We start from the raw sequence: 22,918 nt of genomic DNA, 5'->3' as shown, positions 1-22,918 counted from the left end.
TAAAGAAGAATGTATTAATAATGTCAAGGTGGCTTGTAGCCGGGGTGTTTGTTGTCAATCCTCATTTTTTAATGTTGAATTCCATGCCACAAACACTGTGAATGGTATTGTTTTGTAAATTATTATATATCCAGTAAATTATTATATAACTGGGAATAGCACCATAGTACATTTATAACAATAAGAGTTCCTTGTACATTTCTATTAAGCTGTTAACTTGGCATAGCTGGGCGAAACACGCAAATAAGAGGTACTTTGCATGTCTCTACCCAATTCAGACTGTGATGATTACTGATTTCAAGTACTGATTTCAATTACTGATTTACTGATTTCATATTTGTTAGCTTATTAGCAATAGATTACCCTATTTTGTAATAAAAAAAAATGTAACCAAAGCCTTTGCTACTAACATAGGGCCTGATTCAGCTTGACTTGCAAGTGCGATTACATACGCAGACGGACGATTGTTGCATTCTGCGCATGCACAAACACTCCACAGTGATCGGGACTGCGATCACAGTGGCTATGTAGACCCATCGCAGAGTGATTGACAGGAAGTACCGTCTGGGGTTGGTGACGGTGGGTTTTGGGTGATAGGTGAAACGCAGATGTGCCAGGACGTTTGAACGTCGTTACAGGGGCATGCATAAATTAGACTCTGCGATGCCTTATGCAGCCTGAGTTCTCACTGCATACAGGAAGGTTAGCAAATTCTGATTAAGGTCTGTGCAAGGGTGCGTGAGGCTGCGATGGTACTCTTTTTTAACCCTGATGTCACAGTCTTGCTAAGTATTACAGATGTGTGTAAGGTAAGGTGGGTGTCCCTATGTCATGCTGCGATGGCATAGCGATCGCAGTGGATTAGCATATCATCGCAGTGAGAGCCGCGATCGCATTTGCGATCTGTACTGAATCAGACCCACAGTTTTAATCAATTACCTATTCATAATCTTTTTTTGTTTTAAAGTATTGTTTTTATGTTTTTTAGAAATCACCAACAGTCCAAACAACTGATTTTAAAGGCTGTATGGGTGAAGCATCTCTCAATGGGAAATCTTTTGGCTTATGGAACTATGCGCAGAGGCATGGAAAGTGTGCTGGTTGCTCTGGAAGGTATTGATTGGATACTTTATAATGTTCCTCTTCTGTTGATATATTTCCTTATTAATGAAACTTTCCCATGTATGCTGTTAAAAATATTGTAGTGTTAAATTTTGTCACAGAAGTGTAAGAAGTAATAGATTGTCTACTTATGCTGAGGGCTTGCTCACAACTGTTCACTTTTACTGTACTAGTCACAAATTGATGAAGGCATGAAAAGTGCATTCAAATAGGTAGCCAACACTGTTATGCGCTGTTTGGATCTATATGGGATTTACATTTTGAAAATAGCTACCAAATTGAGGATTTGTCTACAGCATAACAAAGTGTACAATATACAAAATCACCAGGAAAATTTTGCCACCACATTTTGTGCTGTCAAAGTCTAAGGCAGTGGTCAGGGAACTGGGGTAAAAATGGAATTCCTGGGGGTAATGGACGGACAGCCGGGCATGCATATGAATCTGAATCATTCTATAATATAGAATGATTCATATGCATGCCCAGCTGTGCCGCTCTAAGCCGTTATTCCCAGCGGGCGCCCGGCTCCTTCCCTGCAGCGCCGCATTAGCCGGAAGCTGGAGTTCTCTTCTGAACTCCAGCTTCCGGCTCTACCCATGCGCACTATGGGAAAGACGTCATGACGTCTCTCCCACAGTTCCGAGGAGCAGCCGGGCGGACAGGATGGTGGCGGATGCAGGATCGGGATTAAGGTAAGTGTTTTTTTTGTACAAGTGGCACTACAGGGGCATGATATGGGGGCACTACTACAGGGGCATGATATGGGGGCACTGCTACAGGGGCATAACTATTGGGGCATTAGATGGGGGCACTACTATATAATTTCCTTCCTTTCAAATCAAGGGGTTAACGTCGGCGTATCTAAATATATTTTGGGGTAAAAGGTAAAAAGTTCCCTGACCCCTGGTCTAAGGGGTAAATTTGCTAAGAATAGAGTCTGGTCTAGTTTTTTATTTTTTTCAACTCGATTAACATCGCCGAAACTTAGGTGATTTTAGACTCCTGAAACTCACAAATTTACAAAGAAGTGAGTTTAGCTGAGAGTGAGATGGCCGATGGTGAAGCAGATCGAGATATCTCCCCCGAGTAGCAAGTTTTGAAGGAGATTAGTCTCCCGTGATTGCAGTGTTTTTTCTCTGCAAAACTTTCCTGAACAAGCAGCCTGCACATATCAATGAGATATGTGAATGCTGCTTGTGTCTTGTACCTGTAAAAAACAAGTTAAATGTAAAAAAAAATGATGTAGGCCCCCCCCTCCCAAAAGCATAACCAGCCCCGGACTGCACAGCCAGTCTTGGTTCCAAAAATTACGGGGAACAAAATGTGTAGGGTTCCCCCGTAATTTAGGAACCAGCACCTGGCTGCCGGGTCTGTCCTGGTTTTAAATATAGGGGGGAAAAAATGCATAAGGGTCCCCCTATATTTAAAACCAGCACCGGACCAAAACCTACTGGGATGTAATGCCACAGCCAGGAGACCCTATTTCCGGGTCTCCAGGGCCAAAGCATTAACACCCCAAGCTGGTCAGCCCAAGTCAGGGATCTCGGGGGAGGTGGGGGTGCCCCCAAGAAGGGGTTTCCCCCCTCAGCGGCCGCTGATTGGCTGTCGGCACCTGACAGTTCACACTGATCAGTCAGGAGCCGGGTAACGGTGTATGTGGTCACACACATACAACATTACAGTAAGTATATGGATAGGGTTTGTTTTTTCTCCAAGACCCCTGGATGCTACGGAGAGCAGCGCGAGGATGGATGTGAGTATAAGATCTTTTTTTCATGTACTCCAAATGGGTTCTACGGCGACAAGTGGACGTGAACATCTAGAAGCAAGTAAGTATGTGTGAGTGAGGTAGGTAGGTGTGTAATAAAGTTTTATTTTAGACGGTGTGTGTGTTTTTTTAACTATTTATTTTACAGTGGAGGTACGGGTGCTGGCCGCCTGCTGGCACTTGTAGTTCCACAAGTATAAAAGGGCAGGCATGCTGGCACCTGTAGTACCACTGTAAAATACAATAGTTTTCAACTATTTACCACATTATTACCCCCATACCCACAGCCAAGAGGTGCGGGGAAGAGCCCCAGGTTTCACACCAAGCCTGGGGTTTCAGGAGATGGGTCCCCACCTCCCCTAAGTTCTCCTGAGATCCACGGCTTGAGCTGACCGGCTTAGTGTGTTAATGCTTTGGCCCTGTAGACCCGGTAATAGGGTCTCCTGGCTGTGGCATTACACCCCGGTCGGTTTGGGTCCAGTACTGGTTTTAAATATAGGGGGAACCCTACGCATTTTTCCCCCTATATTTATAACCAGCATAGGCCTTGCAGCCTGGTGCTGGTTTCTAACTAACGGGGGAACCCTACACTTTTTGTTCCCCGTAATTTTTGGAACCAGGGCTGGCTGTGCACTCCGGGGCTGGTTATGGTTTTGGGAGGGGGGCCCTACTTCACTTTTTTTTTTTATTTAACCCTTTATTTACTATTTACAGGCAGAAACATACATGGATCACACTGATCTGTGTATGTTTCTGCCAAACTCGCAGCTCACAGGCAGGTGAATTGATTTAACGAGTGTTGTCCATTCTCATGAGAGTTTATAAACTCTCCTCTTGGTAAATTCCCAAATCCTATCTTCACTAGTGAAAAGTTACTCGAGTTTAGCCAGTGGTGAAGTGAAGAGAATTTGCTAACTCTCCAGTATTTTCCCGTAGCAAAGGAGATTTCTCTCCCGAGTTTGTCCTTAGTAAATTTGCGAGTGGAAAAAAATGCCCAAACTCTCCAGAGAATGCTACTGTAACTCTCTCAAACTCGATTCTTAGTAAATTTACCCCTAACAGTCTTTAAAATATTCCAGATGCTTGCAGGATCCACTAGCTATATAAAAATTTAATTTTCTTGAAATGTAGATATTTCTATAGCACTTTCCTAAACATAGTTATACCACTACTAACAGTAAATAATACTAAGAGGACACATCCCGTAAATATTTCAACTGACACATAACTGGTGAAATGTGTGCATATTCTTGCATAAATGCACTTATAGGGGTATATTTACTAAAGTGAGTGTTTTTAGAAGTGGAAATGTTGCCCATGGCAACCAATTAGATGCTACTTAACATTTAACTAGCACCTTCTAGAAGATAATAGCTAGAATCTGATTGGTTGCTGTAGGCAACATCTTCACTTCTAAAAACTCTCACTTTTGTAAATTTACCCCATAATGTGTATAGTTGAGTTCAGCATGTAATATCTTTATAAGCCAGCAGATGGTGGTGTGTAATAACTCACAGTATGTTCATTTACTGCAGAAAACATAACTTGGCACACTTTCATCCTAACTGACTCACTTTCATAATCTATTAATAATATAGATATTTTTCATGCTGCAGGTCATATATACAGCCACAAAATGACATATGTAAATGTGGATGGCAACATATGGTCACCTAGGGAGTAGTTCTCAGGGAATTTAAAATGGCATTGCCTGTTGCCCATATGTGCGTGAATATAATGAAAGTCATCAATTACTTTAACCTGATTGGCTGGTGGGGCCTCACATTATTCAGAAGCTAGTGGCAACTCACTGTTGCTGACCTATTTGTTGATAGTAAGCTATATTTATGTGCTGCAAAATCATGCCAGACCCATAAACCAGAACTAACATTACTTTAAAAGTTTATTAATGTATGTTATACACAGTGGGCCTGATTCAGAGTTGGGAATAGAGAGCGATATCTCTCTCAACTGATCATCTTGGTGAAACCATGCTGCACTGCAGGTGGGGCAGATTTAAAATGTGCAGAGAGATTTAGATATGGGAGGGAGGTGTCCAAACGGACATCTAAATTGTAGAGTAATAATAAAGCTGTGCAGTATTTGTGGGTTACATGTAAAAGCAGCCAGTATTTACCCTACATGCAATTTTTTTTTATGTATTTACACCCCTTGCATTGCATTATGGTTTGTCCAGGTACACAGTTAAGTGCTATCTCTCTCTCTATTCCCAACTCTGAATCAGGCCCAGTATTATTAGCAGTGTTATGCAGTATGCAGTATGCTTGATATTTTAATTATTGCCTAAAAAAGCTATTTATAATGTTTTGCTATAAGTAACTATTTGGAAACGTTTGCTCAGTGGTATTGTTAGTAAAGTAGTACTACGCTACTGCTTCAGTTGCTAAATTGGTTATGAAAACACCGCACAATACATAGCTCGATCCAATCACTAAACCATCATCACCAAAATGTAATTTTGATTGCGCCAGCTGGAAATTCATGTTTTCCATTGACCTGTACGTTTAGTTATGGGTGACAGACAACATTGCACCTCTAGCAATCTTCATAATCAGCACACACTGGATTACTGGGTCTGTTCTGTTTGGTGATCCACGTGAGTGATCAGATTCCATACAGTTCTGGATCATAGCCTATGTGGACACCATAATGAATAAAATATGTTCAGTTTGTTAAATCTATAGTGCGGGTATTTCATGAATAGAGAAATAGGATAACTACACACAGTAACAGTCAGATTTGATGACGTATCTTGAGTGTACACGTAGGGGCGGTCCAGTTGCAGAGATGTGCACAACTCTTCAAACCTGTGAGACAGAGGAGCGGAGTACTTGTAACATATATAGAGGTCTATTTACCAAGCAGTGAAAAACTTAGTGAAGCGGACCAGTGAAGAAGTTGCCCATGGCAACCAATCAGCTCACACCTATTATTTTATAGACTGTACTTAATAAATGTTACTTCAAAACTGATTGGTTGCCATGGACATAGTGCTAGGGAGAGTACTAGAGGTACGATGGTTCGGCCAGTGATAGCTTACATACGAACATACATATATATGAGATGTTAAGGATACATGGTGAAGGCATAGAGGAGATGAGTGGTGTTATAAAGAGGGCTGGTGAGCTTTAATAAAAGGTAAGTCTTTAGTGAAGGTTTAAATCTGGGGAGACTGGTTGAAATGAACTAGCTGAGGGTGTGAGTTCCAGAGGGGGCAGCACACTGGGAGAAATCTTGGAGGTGGGCATTAGAGGAGGCATCCAGGATGGAGATGAGGCGGTGGTTGGAGGAGGTGCAGAGAGGTCTAGAGAAAGCATGAACAGAGATCAGTTTAGGAAAATAGTTGGGATTATATGTGAGAGTGAGGAGTATGATCTAGAATCTGAGATGAATAAATAGCCAATGGAGCTGGTTGCAGAGGATGGGTCTGATGCCATATGGTGAGAGAGGAAAGTGAGACAGTTATGAGATTTAAGGGTTGATTGAAGTGGGGAGAGACAGATGTGAAAATGTGAAGAAAGCCACAGAGAAAATGCCTGAGTAGTCAGGGCGGGCAATGGTGAGTTTGTGGATGATAGTTTTGGTGGCCTAACTGGTGAAGGGCCGAATATGAGAAACGTTGCAGCTGTAGAAAGAGCATGACTGAGTTATAAATCTGGAGAGTGAAAGAGATAGCAGAGTTGAGGATGACATCCATGCAGCGGATGTGAGCGACAGAAGCAAGGTGATGGTATCAAGAGAAAGAGATAAGGGGAGGGTGGAGGGTCGATTCAAGGAGGAAAATCAATGAGTTTGGTGTTGGCCATGTTAAGTTTAAGAAAATGCTGGAGGAGATGGCAGAAAGGATGCTAGAGATGTGAGAGAGGATAGAGAGGGAGGACAAGTTCAAGCTGGAAAAGCTGATGAGATTTCCAAGTAAGGAAGTGTAGAGGGGAAAAAAGAATGATGCCAAGAACAGGGCCTTAATTTTATCTTCTTGCAGTCTACAAAAAGCCTTCCATGTTTAAATTCTCTGTTAAAGTGTGACTCATGGGCAAATGAAAAGACATGCTGATCGCTTCATAACTGATTTCCCATTTACCACAGTGTGGGCAGTCTTTGTGTTATTACTAAAGTTGCTTTCACACACAATGATTTAGTAAATGAACGATTTTAGTAAACGATTTTCGTTCATTTTTTCGAGGGAACTAAATGAACGATTTTTTTGAACTACAAACAATTTTTTGCATATTCCCTTAGTGAAAATCGTTGAGTTGGTCAGTCTGACTGAACTACAAACTACAAACATGATCGCGCATGAACGATAATCGTTTAACTCAGAAAGTGAACGATTTTTTCAACGATTGAACGCTAAATGATATCATTATCGATAATCGTTCAAAAAAATCGTTGCGTGTGTATGCACCTTTATGGGTCATGAACTCCTTCTAGCTATTAATGCAGTTGCTAAGAAAAAACAATGCTTCATACTTGATACAACTTCCTCGTGTAGGCATTCAGTCACTGAGTCGTCATTCATAATGTTGACACCAGAAGATTGACATTAATGTTTACATGGTTAAAATGTTGACATCATTAATGTCGATACCTGAAAATATTGACATTGGCAGAATGTTGAAATTGTAAAAATGTTGACATTTGCATTAGGCTTAGGGTTATAAGCACACTAAAAACTTATTGTCGACATTTCAACAATGTCGACATTACACCGCTGTCAACATGCTTGAATGTCAACATGGCTAATGTTGACATGAATACGTTGAAATAACGACATGACAACCTAATGAATGTCTAAATTTTGACCGTCAATTTATTATATACCACACCCCCCATGTATTAGGGTTATATATAGAATAGTAGACTGTGACCCACAGATTCACATTTGACCTGTTTTTGGTTATGGTCCCTTCCCTGTCTCCTGAGCATGTGCTTACTGTCCCTGCTGATGAAACTGAGACCTCTGTTTCTTTGATATTTGATCTTGACATGTTTATGGACTGTTTTATAATTGCTTGACTGTGGCCACTGAACATATGTAAATCTTTTGTATTAAATTAAATGTTTATTTTTGATGACCTATGCTTCAATAAATGTAAAGTGCTTAATGGATGTTTACATACTTTCTAGCCCTCAGGATGAAGATCCTGCTTTCTATTTTGATGGCAGCGCATATTCCACAGTGGAAAGATCCCTACGCTCTACCACCACACAGATAGTTATCCATTTCCGCACATTCTCACCAAATGGTATACTGCTTTATCTCGCCTCTGATGGAACGGTAATAATAATTTGTTGTGGTGTTTCTGATGGTTCCTTAACAAAATGTATGTGGATTTTTTTTATAATTGTCACAATATGTTTAAAATATTACTTTAGTACCCCAAATATGTATAGGTCCCATTGTTGCACCCCCTGTGCTGTCTCCTGCGCACGCCAATGCATACAGTAGTTCTTTGATGAGGTTTATTGGTTTAGACCAGGGATGGGGAACCTCAGGCCCTGGGGCCGTATAAGGCTCAGGGGAATCATTTGGTCTGGCCCTCAGAGTTTTTTTCTGCTAGCCTCATCTGGCTAGCAGGGTGCCCAGAATGGCACCCTGCAGCCAGAATCTATGCAGCAGTGCCGCCAGGAGCATCCTTCGGACCCTTTTGACAGTACCCTGCTGCCCTTACACCTCCCCGGAGCATCCTCAGGATGCTCTGGGTATTGCTGTAATCAATGGCGATTGTGGCCCCGCCCGTGTGACGTCACACTGCAGAACAGCGGCCTGCACCGGGCCCGCGAATGATTTTATATATATCAAAATGACCCTCAACAGAAAAAAGGTTCCCCACCCCTGGTTTAGACTCTGTACTGGACAGTAGATCTAATCTCGCTGACATCAGGGTTACAGTATTTGGCATCACATTACTTTCTTCAATTATTGGTGATGTGTGGTCACGATGTGCAGCTGTGCACATTGCCGATAATTACAGTACCTCAACATCGCATACATTTTCCTTTGTGCCTCTATGGGGTGCGAGGAAACATCTGCATTGTTGGTGGTCGCGAGGTGCCAGATTAATCGTCGGAGTGCCTCTAATTGAATACCCCCTTAAATTAATTTAGAAAATTATACTAGCACTTCTCATGATACACATTGGTAGAATTTTAATTATTACAGTTTTCCAATATGATTAATGTATTTTTCCTTCATCAGAGAGATTTCCTGTCTCTGGAGATAGTGGATGGAAAGTTGAGACTTTCAGTGGAATTAGGTTCGGGTCCTCTGGTGCTGACAACAGATGGTCGTTACAATAATGGAGAGTGGTATAAAGTTGTCTTTAATCGGAACAAAAAGCTGGGTAAGTATTATATTATTGTAAATATGAATGAGAGAGTTCTGATGTGAAGTCATTTTATTACTATATAAAATGAATGCTTGTATATTATTATTATTATTATTATTATTATTATTATTATATCCTGGAAGCTGCAGTTCCAACAAATTATTCTGTCAGTCACAACCCAAGACTTAACCGCAGGGGAGGGGGAGTGGCCATCTGCTTTATAAAAGCACGTAAACTTAGGGTCCACCCAATGGAAATTACTCATTTGAGTGCAATGCTGCTTGGAGTTCTATAGAATTAGGATTCAGAGTACTTCTCATTTACCACCCCCTGGCGATGGAAAGATATTTCTCCAAGAATTTGTAGATATTGTTGCTGGACTAGTTCTGGATCATCAAAGATGGCTGATCCTTGGGGATTTCAATGCATGGGTTGATGATGAGCTCTCACACCTTGGCCAAGATCTCCTGTGCACAATGAATGCTCTCGGCCTCACACAAGTCATTCCTTCAGCTACTCATATAAGTGGTCACACTCTTGATCTTGTCTTCCAGTTTGGATTTAATGTCTCTGACCTAAATATAAATCCAGTCACGTGGTTAGACCACCACTCAAGTCACTTCTCAGTCGCAAACCCTCAAAATAGAACTTTACCCATGGAGTTGACAAGGTATCGTCCACGGAGGGGCATGACTCCCCAGGCTCTTGCAGCAAACCTGGATCTTTCTGCGGTAATGGGGGCCTGTGAAGATCCTTGTTCCCTTGTCCATTACTATAACAGGGATGTGACAGCTGCAATGGATATTATTGCCCCTGTCCGTATACGACCCCTCATACCACACCGTCAAGCCCCTTAGTTTGACAATAGTGTTAGTGAACTCAAGAAAAGGGGGCGTAGACTTGAAAGACGATGGAGGAAGACGAACATGGTAGAGGATAAGTTAACATTAATCAAACATATTAGAGAATATCAATCAACAATCACCCGTAAGAAAACAGAGTTCCTTTCAAATGAGATCAAGGCAGCAAACAATAGGCCAGCTCAGCTTTTCCGTACAGTGGAGATGCTTTGCAAACCAGCATGCCAGTCAAGATGCAATGAGTTTGCAAAATTCTTTGCAGATAAAGTATCCTCCATCCGGGCTGGAATCCCCACAGTGCCATCAAAGGAGTGCCAAACTACCAAGCCTGCCAAGGTAAGCCACCTGTCTCCCTGGAACAGCTTTGACATAATGGATGTAAAAGACATTGCTAAAATTATCAGAATGTTGCGACCCACCACCTGTGATCTGGACCCTGCCTCAACCAAGCTTCTCATAGGGTGTATAGACATTACTGGCCCTGTAATTGCAAAAATAGTTCAATGCTCTTTGCAAACAGCCATTTTTCCAGAACCACTAAAGGAAGCAATTGTTAGACCACTTCTTAAAAAACCTAATTTAGACCCCGACTTCATGACCAACTATAGACCAGTATCAAACCTTCCTTTTCTAGGAAAGGTCATTGAGAAAGTGGTGACAATGCAACTGGAAACCCACCTGTCTACCCATGATATTTATGATCCATTCCAGTCAGGATTCAGGATAAGACATAGCACTGAAACAGCCCTGGTATGTGTGCTTAATGATCTTCTGATGGCAAGAGACAGAGGTGATTGTTCAATTTGAATCCTTCTGGATCTCTCAGCAGCATTTGATACTGTGGACCACGGGATTCTAATTGAGCACCTGAAACATTTCTGTGGACTGGATGGCACAGTCCTTAGCTGGTTCAAATAATTTCTCACTGGCAGGTCACAGAGAGTTTCTTCTGGAGTAAACTCTTCATCACCAGTGCCACTTCCATGCGGTGTCCCACAGGGTTCTATACTATCTCCCATGCTTTTTGCAGTATACATGCTACCACTGGGTGAAATAATCAGACGTCATGGCCTGGTCTACCATTGCTATGCAGATGATACACAACTGTACCTGTCCTTTGCTCCAGGTACAAAGGACCCAAGAACAACCCTAAATGGCTGCCTAGCTGAGCTTCAGGAGTGGATGAGTGCCAGTTGGCTGTGACTGAACCCTGATAAAACATAGGTCCTTATGATAGGTCACAGGACAGGGCTACAGCATAGCCGACCAACAGGACTTATGCTTGGGGGTTCAGAATTACAAAACACTAAACATGTGCGGAATCTTGGTGTTGTCCTGGATAGTGGCCTGACACTTAAACATCAGGTATCGGCCACAATCAAATCCTCATTCTTTCATCTGAGGAACATAGCCAGAATCAAGCACTTAATTCCCTCAGAAGATCTGCCTAAAGTCATACATGCATTTATATCATCACGCCTAGACTACTGCAACGCCCTCTACCTCGGTCTCTCAGCAAAAGAATTGCACCGCTTGCAGATGGTACAAAATGCAGCTGCCAGGCTATTAACCAACCAGCCACGTTCCAGCCGCATAACACCCATTCTCTACTCCCTTCACTGGCTGCCTGTCAGATGGTGAATTGTTTTCAAGATTGGCTTACTAACTTACAAAGTCCTACATGACCATGGCCCAAGGTACCTACAGCAGCTTCTGATTCCTTACCGTCCCACTCGATTACTGCGATCCGTTGATGAAGGACTATTAACAGTACCTAGAATCTCACGGAATTCGTCTGGGGGTCCAGCTTTCAGTTTTGTGGCTCCAACCTTTAGGAACTCACTTCCCCACACAGTTCGAGAGGCCTCCACTCTAGAATGCTTCAAAGATAGACTCAAGACTTACCTCTTCACCCAAGCATTTCACTAATGTCCCTTGTTTAAGCTTATTTTGTATTTTGTACTGTAAATGTAAAGCACTTTGAGTCCTTTAGGAGAAAAGCACCATATAAATAAAATTATTATTATTATTATTATTATTATTATTATTATTATTATTATTATTATTATTATTATTATTATTATTATTATGCCTATATTTGCACAATGCAGTATAGTTTCCAAGCATCATTCAATCTACAGCAAATTTATAGTAAGTAAAAATTATAATACTACTTATCGTATAATAGAATACTTCTGTCTACAATATATAGAATTGTAAACATTGCTGTATAGGATTGCAAAACCCTTATCTAATCTGTAGACCTTTGCTCTAACTGCAAGTACCAAACATACATCTTGTGAAATCTTGCTATTACATACTGTAGTGCCAGTTAAGTGTTTAGTTGACAACACAGGTTCATAAAATTGTCAGCAAGAACTATTTATAATGGTTAGGCTCACTGAGCAGTATCAGACTTTGCAAGAGTTAAAGAAGTTGCGTGAATATTGGACCTATACCTGTGTTTATGATGTTCTGCTTTGCAAAAGTCAACAATATACATTGTAGTACATTAAGTCCTAAGCAACACTATTGTAACAAAATAACATATTATATACCTCAAATAATAATTCAACTTTTGTTTGCGTCAAAGGCACTCTAATTGTCATGGAGTCCTACAACTCCAGCCAGAGAGAAATCAAACAGGGAGAAGCCCCTGGTATTGCTTCAGACCTTAACAGGTCAGATAAGGATCCCATATATATTGGCGGGCTTCCTAGTTCCAGGGTTATCAGGTATGTTATTATTACTGTAACTATTAATCTAATAATCTGGAGAGCTAAAAGAGAAACTAAATCCAATGATAAATTGTATAATTGCTGTACCTGGCTTTACAGCTATGTTAATAAGTTAACCTGCCAGTCATAAACATTATCATATACAGTTCTTATGCTGTAACTAGAAGAATGCTGATAGAAAAGAACTAACAGTAAAATCTAGTATCAGTTATGTTTATGATGAAATCACTGTTCCTATTTCTGTTAACTTGGAGACTGCAAGTCTGTTAGTCGGGTCAGGTCACAGTGGTGAATACTTTCTCTCTCAAGCAATTTTTTTTTTAAGTTACAATTTTCCTCAGAGAAATGGGAATTGAGCATGCTGGGCAGATTAAGTAAAGAATTAATAATTAAATTATTTAGCTGTAAACTTACAATAGGGCACAAGTACATAGCAAATATTGTGGGGGCGATTCAATTAGACTCAAGCTACCATCATCAGCATGCGCTGCACTTATAAGTGCAATTACAGTATGGCAAGCTGATCTCTGCTCGTACTTCCCTGCAAAGCCTCCGGAAGCTGTTTCAGCGGCACTTGCGTGTAATTGAATCGGCCCTTATGTGTTTACATTGAAGTATATAACTTTTTTAAATATTGACAAAAATAACTTTAGTTGGTGGACATTGTTAAAAAATGTATGATAATTAAGAAACTGTAATGCTAAAAATACTGTAAAATCATTTTATTACATATACAACAATTAAAACCATATTATGTTAAAAAATATAGTATTCATATAACTAGGGAAATATACTACATGATATGTACTGTTTGTGACAATGGACTCTATTTATTAACATTATTTTTACTAAAATAAAGTGAAAAAGGGTTTTTTCACACCCTTTTCACATTATTTTAGTATCAGCTAAAGTTACTAAAGGGCAATTGGAGTAGAATTCATAAAATTCTACTCCAAGCCCTAATTATCACTTATTTTTAGTAAGCAGATCACATTTCCCATAATTGTAATGGGAAATGTGATCTGGCCAAAGTTACTAACAATAATATTTTGTGAAAAAATATCAGGGAAAGCCCATTGATAATAACGCCACCTGGAGGTGGCGTTATCCAGAGTTTTCCCCGGTTACCAGACTCCTGCTCTGCTCTAAAAGGCAGAGCAGAACCCGGAGCCGGCCGCAGTGATCAGCTGTGTGGTCTAAACAGACCACACGCTGATACACTGTAAAAAAAAAAAAAAAAAAAAATTAGTTAAAAAAAAAAACTTACCAGAATCCAGGGACCGGAGATTGGGGCTCTGGTGATGTCCTCTCTCCGGTCAGCTGGTCTCCCATCCTGCATTGTGTACTGGTCATCAGCTGACCGGGTGCCAGAGCAGGATGAGATGTCAGCTGACCGGAGCCACGGAGGACATCACTGGAGCGCCGATCACCGAAGGTAAGTGTAATTAAGGGAGGGGGGTAGCGGGGGTGGGAGAGGGAAAGGTTCGCAGGGGTCGCGATCGTGGTGGCGGGGCTTATAAGTGGGGTCAGCGCATGCGAGGGCACTTGTCACGGTATTTTTTGCGAAAATACAGTGATAAAGTTGCGGAGGGGATTCACAGGGACAGAGCTTTATAGCAAGCTCTGTCCCTGCAAGGGATTTTTAGTAAATCCCTGTGATATTGGCTGAATTCGCAATGCGAATTCAGTCGGTAATATCACACTACAATCTGCATTCAAAATGCGGATTGTAGTAAGTAGAGCCCAATATCTTCAACTTGGCTCTTTGTAATATTCATTTGTCCTGACATTCATTAATGTTGTGAGCAGTTACATCTGTATTTGTCCAAGAAACATTTCATTATAGTCTGCTCTAACATTACTAGATGTGAGAGTAAATACATAAAATAAGCCATATTTTTATAGAAATACTAACAGTTAGTTAAAGTACGTTGCTATCAACATTTTGTAGAAATTAAAATTATATTTAAACATACATCTAAGGAGGGGCAGTTGGTACAGTATATTGTTAAAAATTAGCATAATTAAAAACTACTTTTTTTGACATAAATATATTTGTTCTATATGTTGGAATAAATGTCCCTGCATTCTAGTGTTCCAGTTATGTAATAGCTTGCCTTTATCACTGTGCTGCTATATATTACGCAGCTCTATTAGCACTAATATAGGGAGTGTTGTCTACAGCTCATACACTGCTGCAAGTGAACGAAGGAATAAATATCTATAAGTTAAATAAAATAAAAAGACACTTGTAAAGACTCAGTGGACCAATACACGACAATTCTAAATGATTAAAACTGAGAGGAAAATATGCCACTTACCATTTTAGTTTTGCATCATTTATTAGATTTCATTATTTTTCTTATATTCTTTTTTTTAACTACAGTAGTACAGTTTATTGCAGTAAATAAATATTTGTTCAGTTTGTATCTTTAGATACAGTAATTTACATTAGTACCATTGCATGTTTAATTTTTTTTTGTTAGTGTTTTATTATTCCTTTTAGTATTATATTTTATTCCTATCAATGTACTTCATTACCCTTTCATATGTTACCACTAGTTACTTGTATTGCTATTGGAATGAGATACATTATAGATGATGCTGAGTGGAACAAAACTCAGCTTCCAGTTTTCTCTTTGCGTGCATGGAACTGAATGCATATATTTGCTCATATTCAGAGATGTATGCATCCTTACAGCCAGACCGCGCCTATCTATATGCATAGTTTTATAGCCATCATCATCCAGGCTCAGTCCTATACTTGGTGCATACAATATGCCAACACTCCATAGCCCATATTCTGTCTGCACACCCTTTCCGAACATAGACTATGTGAGAGCACCCCCTTACCCAGTTCCTCCTCTCTGGTTGCAAGTTGAGATATGACTGAAGTGTGTATGACTCTGCATCACCCGTACTGACGTACACTTGGTTCCAGAGCATGCGCAGTGCAAAAACTCGCAAGATAGCGCCACATCAGCTTTATAGTGTGTAAAGCATAAGATACTTTTTAAATAATATTCACAAAATCAACTTGTTTGCTTATTATAGGAGGCAGCTAAGTAGCAGATCCTATGTTGGCTGCATTAAGAACTTGGAGATTTCTCGCTCAAACTTTGACTTGCAAAAATTTGGTTATGATGTGCAAAAAGGTTGCAAAATAGAGGTAAGAAACACTCTTGACCAGTAATATTAATTAAGAGAATAAATTGAGCATTCAAACACTGACATTTTGGTGCTCTTTCTCCTATCTAGCCTGCTCAGAGCATTACTGTTCTAGATGATGGCTACGTAGAAATGTTGCCTGTGTCCTTATCACCTGAATCTGAGCTCATGGTCTCATTTTCTACACTCAATGAGACAGGAATAATCTTGGCTGGTTTTGGCAAGGGAGCAAAGACTCGCAGTCGCAGGCAGTCTCAAGTGGTGAGTAGTGTATTCTATTACAAATGGTGATTTAATGCTAAAATATTGTGTACAGTATGAAGCTATTTGTAGGTAATATTGACCATTGGGAATATATAATTCCACTGTGTCCATACTTATTGCAGGTCATGTTTTTATGACTAAGGGGGGTATCCAATTAGCAGCGCTAAAATAGTGCTGCTAATTGATCGCGGCAGGGCTATCCTATTAGCTTCAAAGTGCCACCCGACGCCGGCACTTATCGTGGATATTTTTTGGGACCCGATGTGTCCCGAAAATTAATCTACGATAAATGCTGTTTTTTCACCGTGTAAATGGTGAAAAAACAGGTCTGCAAACTTATCGCAGGTCCTGTGCGTTTTCGGGAGAACTATCCTATTATTTTGACCAAAATAATGGGATAGGGTGAAAAAAAACATCGGAGAAAAACGGGGATAATCTGTGTTCGGGGCTAATTTTATACCGCCCTAAATATGAACTTGGAACCATGCATGAATAATCCTGTTAAAGGAGACCATTACATAAATAGGAAAAGTCATTCTGAGTGTACTTACTAACCACTGATCGCCGGCGGCTTTGACCGATAGAGTTAAAACGAAAAAAAAAAAAATAAATACTAAGCAAGCCTGATTTACCATTTATTACTATTGCCATTTTAAGTCAAAGCTATCGGTGATTGGTGGCTTTGACAACCCGCTGATTAGTAATATATACCCCATTGTATTTCTCTTCTCATTAGTAGACACTGGATACACAGAGGTTGAGATTTACTTCCAAAGTGCAATCACTAGCCAATCCAGCTATTTGGAAAGATAGATGACGTTTGCTAAGTTGTAAGCAAAACTCATTTTGGCAATAACCAGGTAGACCTCATATTACATTGCCTCCTGTCTTCTATGGACTTTACCATTTTTTGCTTGATGATAAATCCTTAACTAAGCACATTGAGGGTGATTAGTTACATGTGTGATTACACCTAGGTACCATAAAAGAGCTAAATAAATAAATCATGTTGTCATGTTTAATTCTTAGCCAGAAAAAATCAATACCTCACAGGGTGTTTTGCATATAAAGCAGACTGTGTGTGTATGTGTGATTTCACATTGAAAGCATTGTTGTCAGAAAATTACTGCTGTCTGACAAAGCCTCAGGCGGTTTTTTAAATTAGATTTTCAGACTTCAATAACCCAAGGCAGCGCTTGAAGCACAATCACCCTGTATAATAAGGTCACAAAGCCAGGAGCCTATTCTTTATTTAGAGTAGCTATTCCACGTGTATTGTGCTGCTGCTGAGTGTTACAATCTTGTGCTAGTAATTTTCATGTATATTTACTTTACCTAAATCTTTAATATCCAGCTTAGTAGGACTTAGACTTACAACATGCTTGTTTTCCCACTTTATTAGGGTCTCTGAAGTAATCATTAATCAACGGAGTGCTCTATTTGTGTAATGGGTATCACCATAAAACATACATTTAGGGAATTTACACATGAGGTTGAGAGTTCTGTGGAATTTCTGTGTTATTAGTGTTAAGCATGTCCGGGCATTGGTTTTGTTTTGGTGCAGCGAGAACTGGGGTAGGCAAGATACATCCTGCGGGCTGTATGTGGCACATGCCTCTTATGCCTCCAGATTCTACAGATGTGTTCTCATACACCTAGCCTTAATACCCCATGCGGTGAGTGCGCTACCAGGTCTCGTGTGACTCTGCTAGCGCCGCCCTAGTGTCTTTTTTGCCATCTTAGTCGTAATGTGATGAGGCTAAGACGCACAATGAGACTGCACTGGTTAAATAATTTGATATACAACACTTGTATAGCTGTGTGCGACTGAATCTGCATACATATCACAACAAAACTTGGCATGGAAATAAGCTGCGGATGCTGCATCGCAGCACTTTGTGTACATATTCAGACTCAGTCGCACACAGATATACAAGTGTCGCATATGAAATTGTGTTGTGGTGTGTCTTAGTCGCGTCGCATTGCAACTAAGACGCATTCTCGATCAAAAAAGATGCAAAGAAAAAAGCTTGGTAATAGCGGAGTCACACGAGACAAGGCGCGCTGAGAGGGGCTATTTGGTGCAACTACAGTATGTCAGGATGCGGCCTGGGATCGGCCGCTGCTCACCTCCATGCCGGCGTCCTTGGGCTTAGGTGTTCAGTCGCTGGGAGTGGAGGTGAGTGGTGGCTGAGTATTCTCCCTGCTTCCGTGTGTGCGTCCTGGTTCCCGTGGTAGCGGGCATGGGTGCAGCCATGTTGGTCCATATGATCTGACTAGTTTTCCCCAATGGTAGACCTGCTGTCACTCAGCTGATCCTCTGATCCAATGACCAGCTACCTAGGGGTATATAGTCTCACTCCAGGAACAGGAAGATGCTGTTCAACTTCGCTGTTCCAGTAATTGTTATGCTCTCCGATGTTTTCCACAAAGTATCTTCAGTGTGTTGTTTCAGCCCTCACACTGACCTCCAGTGTTACTTGTATTAGCTCCCCTGCTAATTCTCAGCGTGTTACTTTAGCTCTCTCACAGAACTCCAGTGTTTCATGTAACAGTTCCTGTGTTGTCTTTTAGTGTGCTGCTTAGCTCTCTAGCTGGCTCTCTGTGTTACATGTGTCAGCCTTCTAGGTGATTACCAATTTAGCTGTCAAGCTGCATCCCTGTGTTTACTTCTCCTTACATTTCTCAGTGCAACTCTGCGATTGGATTCCTAACCATTCTCAGTGTATTCCTGTGTCTACATTTCTCCGTGCAACTCTGCTATTAGGATCCCTACAAATTCCCAGTGTATTCTTGTGTCTACATTTCTCAGTTCAACTCTGCGAATAGGAACCCTATCGATTCTTAGTATCTAATTCCAAGTGCTGACTACCATCGATCCTCAGTTCTTATACCAAGTGCTGGCTACCATCGCCACTCAGCATCTCATACCAACAATCGATTACCATCGATTCTCAGTCTCATTCCTAGTGCAGACTACCATCGTCACTCAGCATCTCATACCAACTATCGATTACCATCGATTCTCAGTGTCTCATTCCAAGTGCTGACTACCATCAATTCTCAGTGTCTTATACCAAGTGCTGGCTACCATCGCCATTCAGCATCTTATACCAACTATCGATTACCATCACCACTCGGCATCTCATACCAACTATCTATTACCATTGATTCTCAGTGTCTTAGTTCAAGTGCTGACTACCATTGACACTCAGCATCTCATACCAACTATCGATTACCATTGTCACTCAGCATCTCATACCAAGTCCTGATTACCATCGCTATTCAGCATCCCATACGAGGTGCTGATTACCAGTGCAACTCACATATCAGTCATCCTTGCTCATCAGTGCTTATATATGTCCTCCCATATCTATCTCTGTGTTTTATCCAGGTACCTGCCTCAGGTGCCGCGACCTGTTCACTTGTTGCAGTGAAACCCACATCCCGCTTGAAGGGGTCAATGGTGAATATCATCGAGTGGACTAGACTCCGCGCCCTGGGGTACGTCTCGCCAACACCTGGGAGAGACGTATGAAGAGGACATATATATTGCCTTCCCGTTTCCTCTCACCCACTATCCTTAGCCCACCGGACCAAGTTCCAGAAGTTGTAGCCCATATACATCCGGGCATGACACAGCAATAGTGTATGAGGACACAGCTGTTTGTGCAGCCCGTTGAGCACTTAGCGATGCTTCAGAACTTCCTCGCTACATTTGAGGTACTTCTGGCTCTTTCATTATGCTTTGCCTCAGAGCAGTGGCTTCACTGGGGTTGGCGTCACCCAGTGCATTAAAGGGGCATGGCGCACAAGGCCACAACCCCTGGCGTATGATGTTCGAATTACGCTGGGGCCTTGCCCAGCGCTCCGGGAGCTGCTGAGCAGCCCCCAGCCTCTCCTGGCACAGTGTCACTGCTGCTCATTGACACCATCGGAGGGGGTGACACCACAATAGCAAAGCAGCTCTGGTATTTTGGTGTCACCCCCTTTATTGGTGTCACCCTGTCCGCATCCCACTAGTGACACTACTGCCTCAGAGCTCTCTAGTGCACCAAATATACAAAGGAGTTCCCTGACAGTACATAATGAAGGCACCAGGAAAGGGCGGTTCTGTAAACACTGTTGAGGGCCATTCACAAATATTTTTTCCCTTTCCTTTAATTTGTTAAGTGCCACGCAGCTGACATAATTGTCCACCCCTGGTTAAAAACCACTGTAATTGCTTGATCTGTCTGTCTGCCTTCCTACTGACATCAGTTCATGATTAGTCCGTTTACAATCTGTGTGAGCATCCAGGTAACTGTTAGGACCTTGTCATGTTAACATTTTTTTCTTATATTTTTCAGCCATTTTTTGCTATAATGCTGGTAAATGGCCACATTGAATTACATATCAATGCTATGAATGGAGTTAGCACGAAAAAAGTAATTGTCAAATCACCTACTGGAATATTTAGTGATGGACAAGAACATTCTATAATTCTTCTTCGTAACAAGAGGTATATGGTTTTATTGCAAAGCATATCAACAAATTATATTTTATTAACCCAGGTCAAAATCATTAATCAAAACAACAAATACCATTTAATTACATTCTTGTGGTGCTAAAAATATAATTAGATGTTTTTATAAAGTTTTCTTATGATTGCTATCATACACCATTCTATTCAATATGTTATTATAGCCGCTGCTGCACTATGTAGAATAATGTAGTATTTCTCCACAATATGTCATATACCTGGTTGGAAGAGAAGACTAACATCTTGTCATTTATCCTTCTTAGATTTATAAGTGTGCAGGTTGATGAAGGGAAACCAACAGAACTGAAACTGAATCCATCTGTTGAGTTGATTTCCATAAATGCTTCTAGTTTTTTCATTGGTGGAGTTCCTGGCAATATGGCTGCCACCATGCTGAGAACAAGCCAATCGTTCTATGGATGCATTCGAAATCTGATTTTAAATATGAAGTAAGTATACCATTGAGCAATGAGTGGATGTGTCATAGTTTATAGCACATGAAATGTATTAGTATTACTAGATATGTGCAGACCATGAAAGATAACGTTTGTCCATTAAAGATGACGTTTTGCCTCTTTCTGACACCCGATTTTTGTCGGGAAAAATCAGAACTTGGCAGGAAAAACTGAACCAAGCCTGCACATCTCTAGTATTTACATTAGTACACAAATTATACTATTGTATGTATAAACTCCTGCAAATAATATCTAGATAAAAAGGTAAGTTTTAACAATAAGAGAGTTCTGATGTCATAACGTCTGTGTTTAGTAGGAAAACATATATATTATAAAGAGTAATGCAACGTCATCTCTAAGTTATATATCAAAATTCAGTGACCTGTATAAAGATCCTCGTCCTTTGGCCTTTTGTTAAAATCTTTATATAGTGGTAGACTGCTATACCTGGGGGATATTGTTAATTAGAAATTATAATAACTTATAAACAAAGGATACAATCAGGGTTGTGATCCAGCTGGCTCGGGCAAACAACATTTGTGGAGTTGTAAACGTAATCACTAAAAATATAATTGTTTGGCTGTAAAAGTCGCCTTGTTGGTAGATCTTATCATGATTAAAGTGATGACATGTGCCTTTTATTTTATCTTATTACTTTAACAAAATGTTATTGCAGTTTGTAAAATGGAGACAGTCTCAATCCTGAATAACTCTTATAAAAATAAATATATCTGAATGTAAAGTTTTAGTGCTACCATGTCCTGTATTAATTTATGGCACAGAATGTTTTTTTCTATCATTGTTTACTAAAATATATTTTAGAATTCTAATATTGATATTGTTTGTAATGCTGTATAATATGGAAGCATGCAACTAACGATACTGGATCAGAACCTCTATATACCCCTGCCTATACCTTCTAATATCCTACCTATAAACCTCTAAGGATGATGCTAATTTGCGTACGCAGTCATACAGTAAATAAAGACTTAAGACCTGGAATCTGTGGTTCCAAAGCACAAGTATTATTCAGGTAAAAGTACAGTCAGTTACACGCTATTGATCCAGACACAATTCGGCGCAAAGGAATTATACAGACCCAAGTACAGTATACATACGCAGCGCTTCCGGACCAAATGTTAGTCATCAGCAACAAACCCCTCGTCTATCAGCATTCAGCACGAAGACTAACTACCCAGCGTTTGAGCACACATATTTATACCCCCCAGGAATAGACAAAACAATAGAGACGTTTGTTGCTGATGTCATTGGTTCCCAAGGGGGATACATCTGTTACAGAGCATTTAACAGGCTGATTCAAATAGACACAACCCAGCCTCCAACAACTGAGGGTCCCTAGGTTCCCGCCACATGCAAAATCCTAACAGTTGTTCATATTATATACATTTTGTTGCTTGAAGTCTCTGCGGTCCATAAGTCGAGAATGCACCGATAATACCGGAATACTCCCCACCGATAATACCGGAATACTGTGGAAAGAGTACGCATCAGTACAAAACCAAACAAGGCTTACTTATCATGTATAAAACCTTAGTTACCAAACAATCTTTATTTCATAGCATTTATACTTAATGAACAAACTTAAATCTTATACCTTAAAGCTTATGGAACTTTGTATGTGAATATGTAATGTGTGAGTATACGGGGTTT

The 22,918-nt window shown here is 40.5% G+C and overlaps 1 protein-coding gene across 1 annotated transcript in view; it reads left to right on the top strand.

Moving 5' to 3' along the window:
• Positions 1 to 22,918, top strand: part of LAMA1 (laminin subunit alpha 1) — a 185,188-nt gene that overhangs the window by 147,822 nt on the left and 14,448 nt on the right. The window contains exons 48-55 of the mRNA XM_088469670.1: positions 989 to 1,113; positions 8,039 to 8,189; positions 9,111 to 9,255; positions 12,694 to 12,835; positions 15,893 to 16,007; positions 16,097 to 16,267; positions 20,620 to 20,771; positions 21,056 to 21,241. Coding sequence (XP_088325796.1) covers positions 989 to 1,113; positions 8,039 to 8,189; positions 9,111 to 9,255; positions 12,694 to 12,835; positions 15,893 to 16,007; positions 16,097 to 16,267; positions 20,620 to 20,771; positions 21,056 to 21,241 — 1,187 coding nt within the window. The remainder of the gene's footprint in view (positions 1 to 988; positions 1,114 to 8,038; positions 8,190 to 9,110; positions 9,256 to 12,693; positions 12,836 to 15,892; positions 16,008 to 16,096; positions 16,268 to 20,619; positions 20,772 to 21,055; positions 21,242 to 22,918) is intronic.

The sequence above is a fragment of the Taudactylus pleione genome, unplaced genomic scaffold (assembly GCF_031769625.1).
Source record: "Taudactylus pleione unplaced genomic scaffold, aTauple2 ptg000093l, whole genome shotgun sequence".
NCBI classification, from domain to species: Eukaryota; Metazoa; Chordata; class Amphibia; order Anura; family Myobatrachidae; genus Taudactylus; species Taudactylus pleione.
This window is presented reverse-complemented; position numbering and strand designations above follow the sequence as displayed.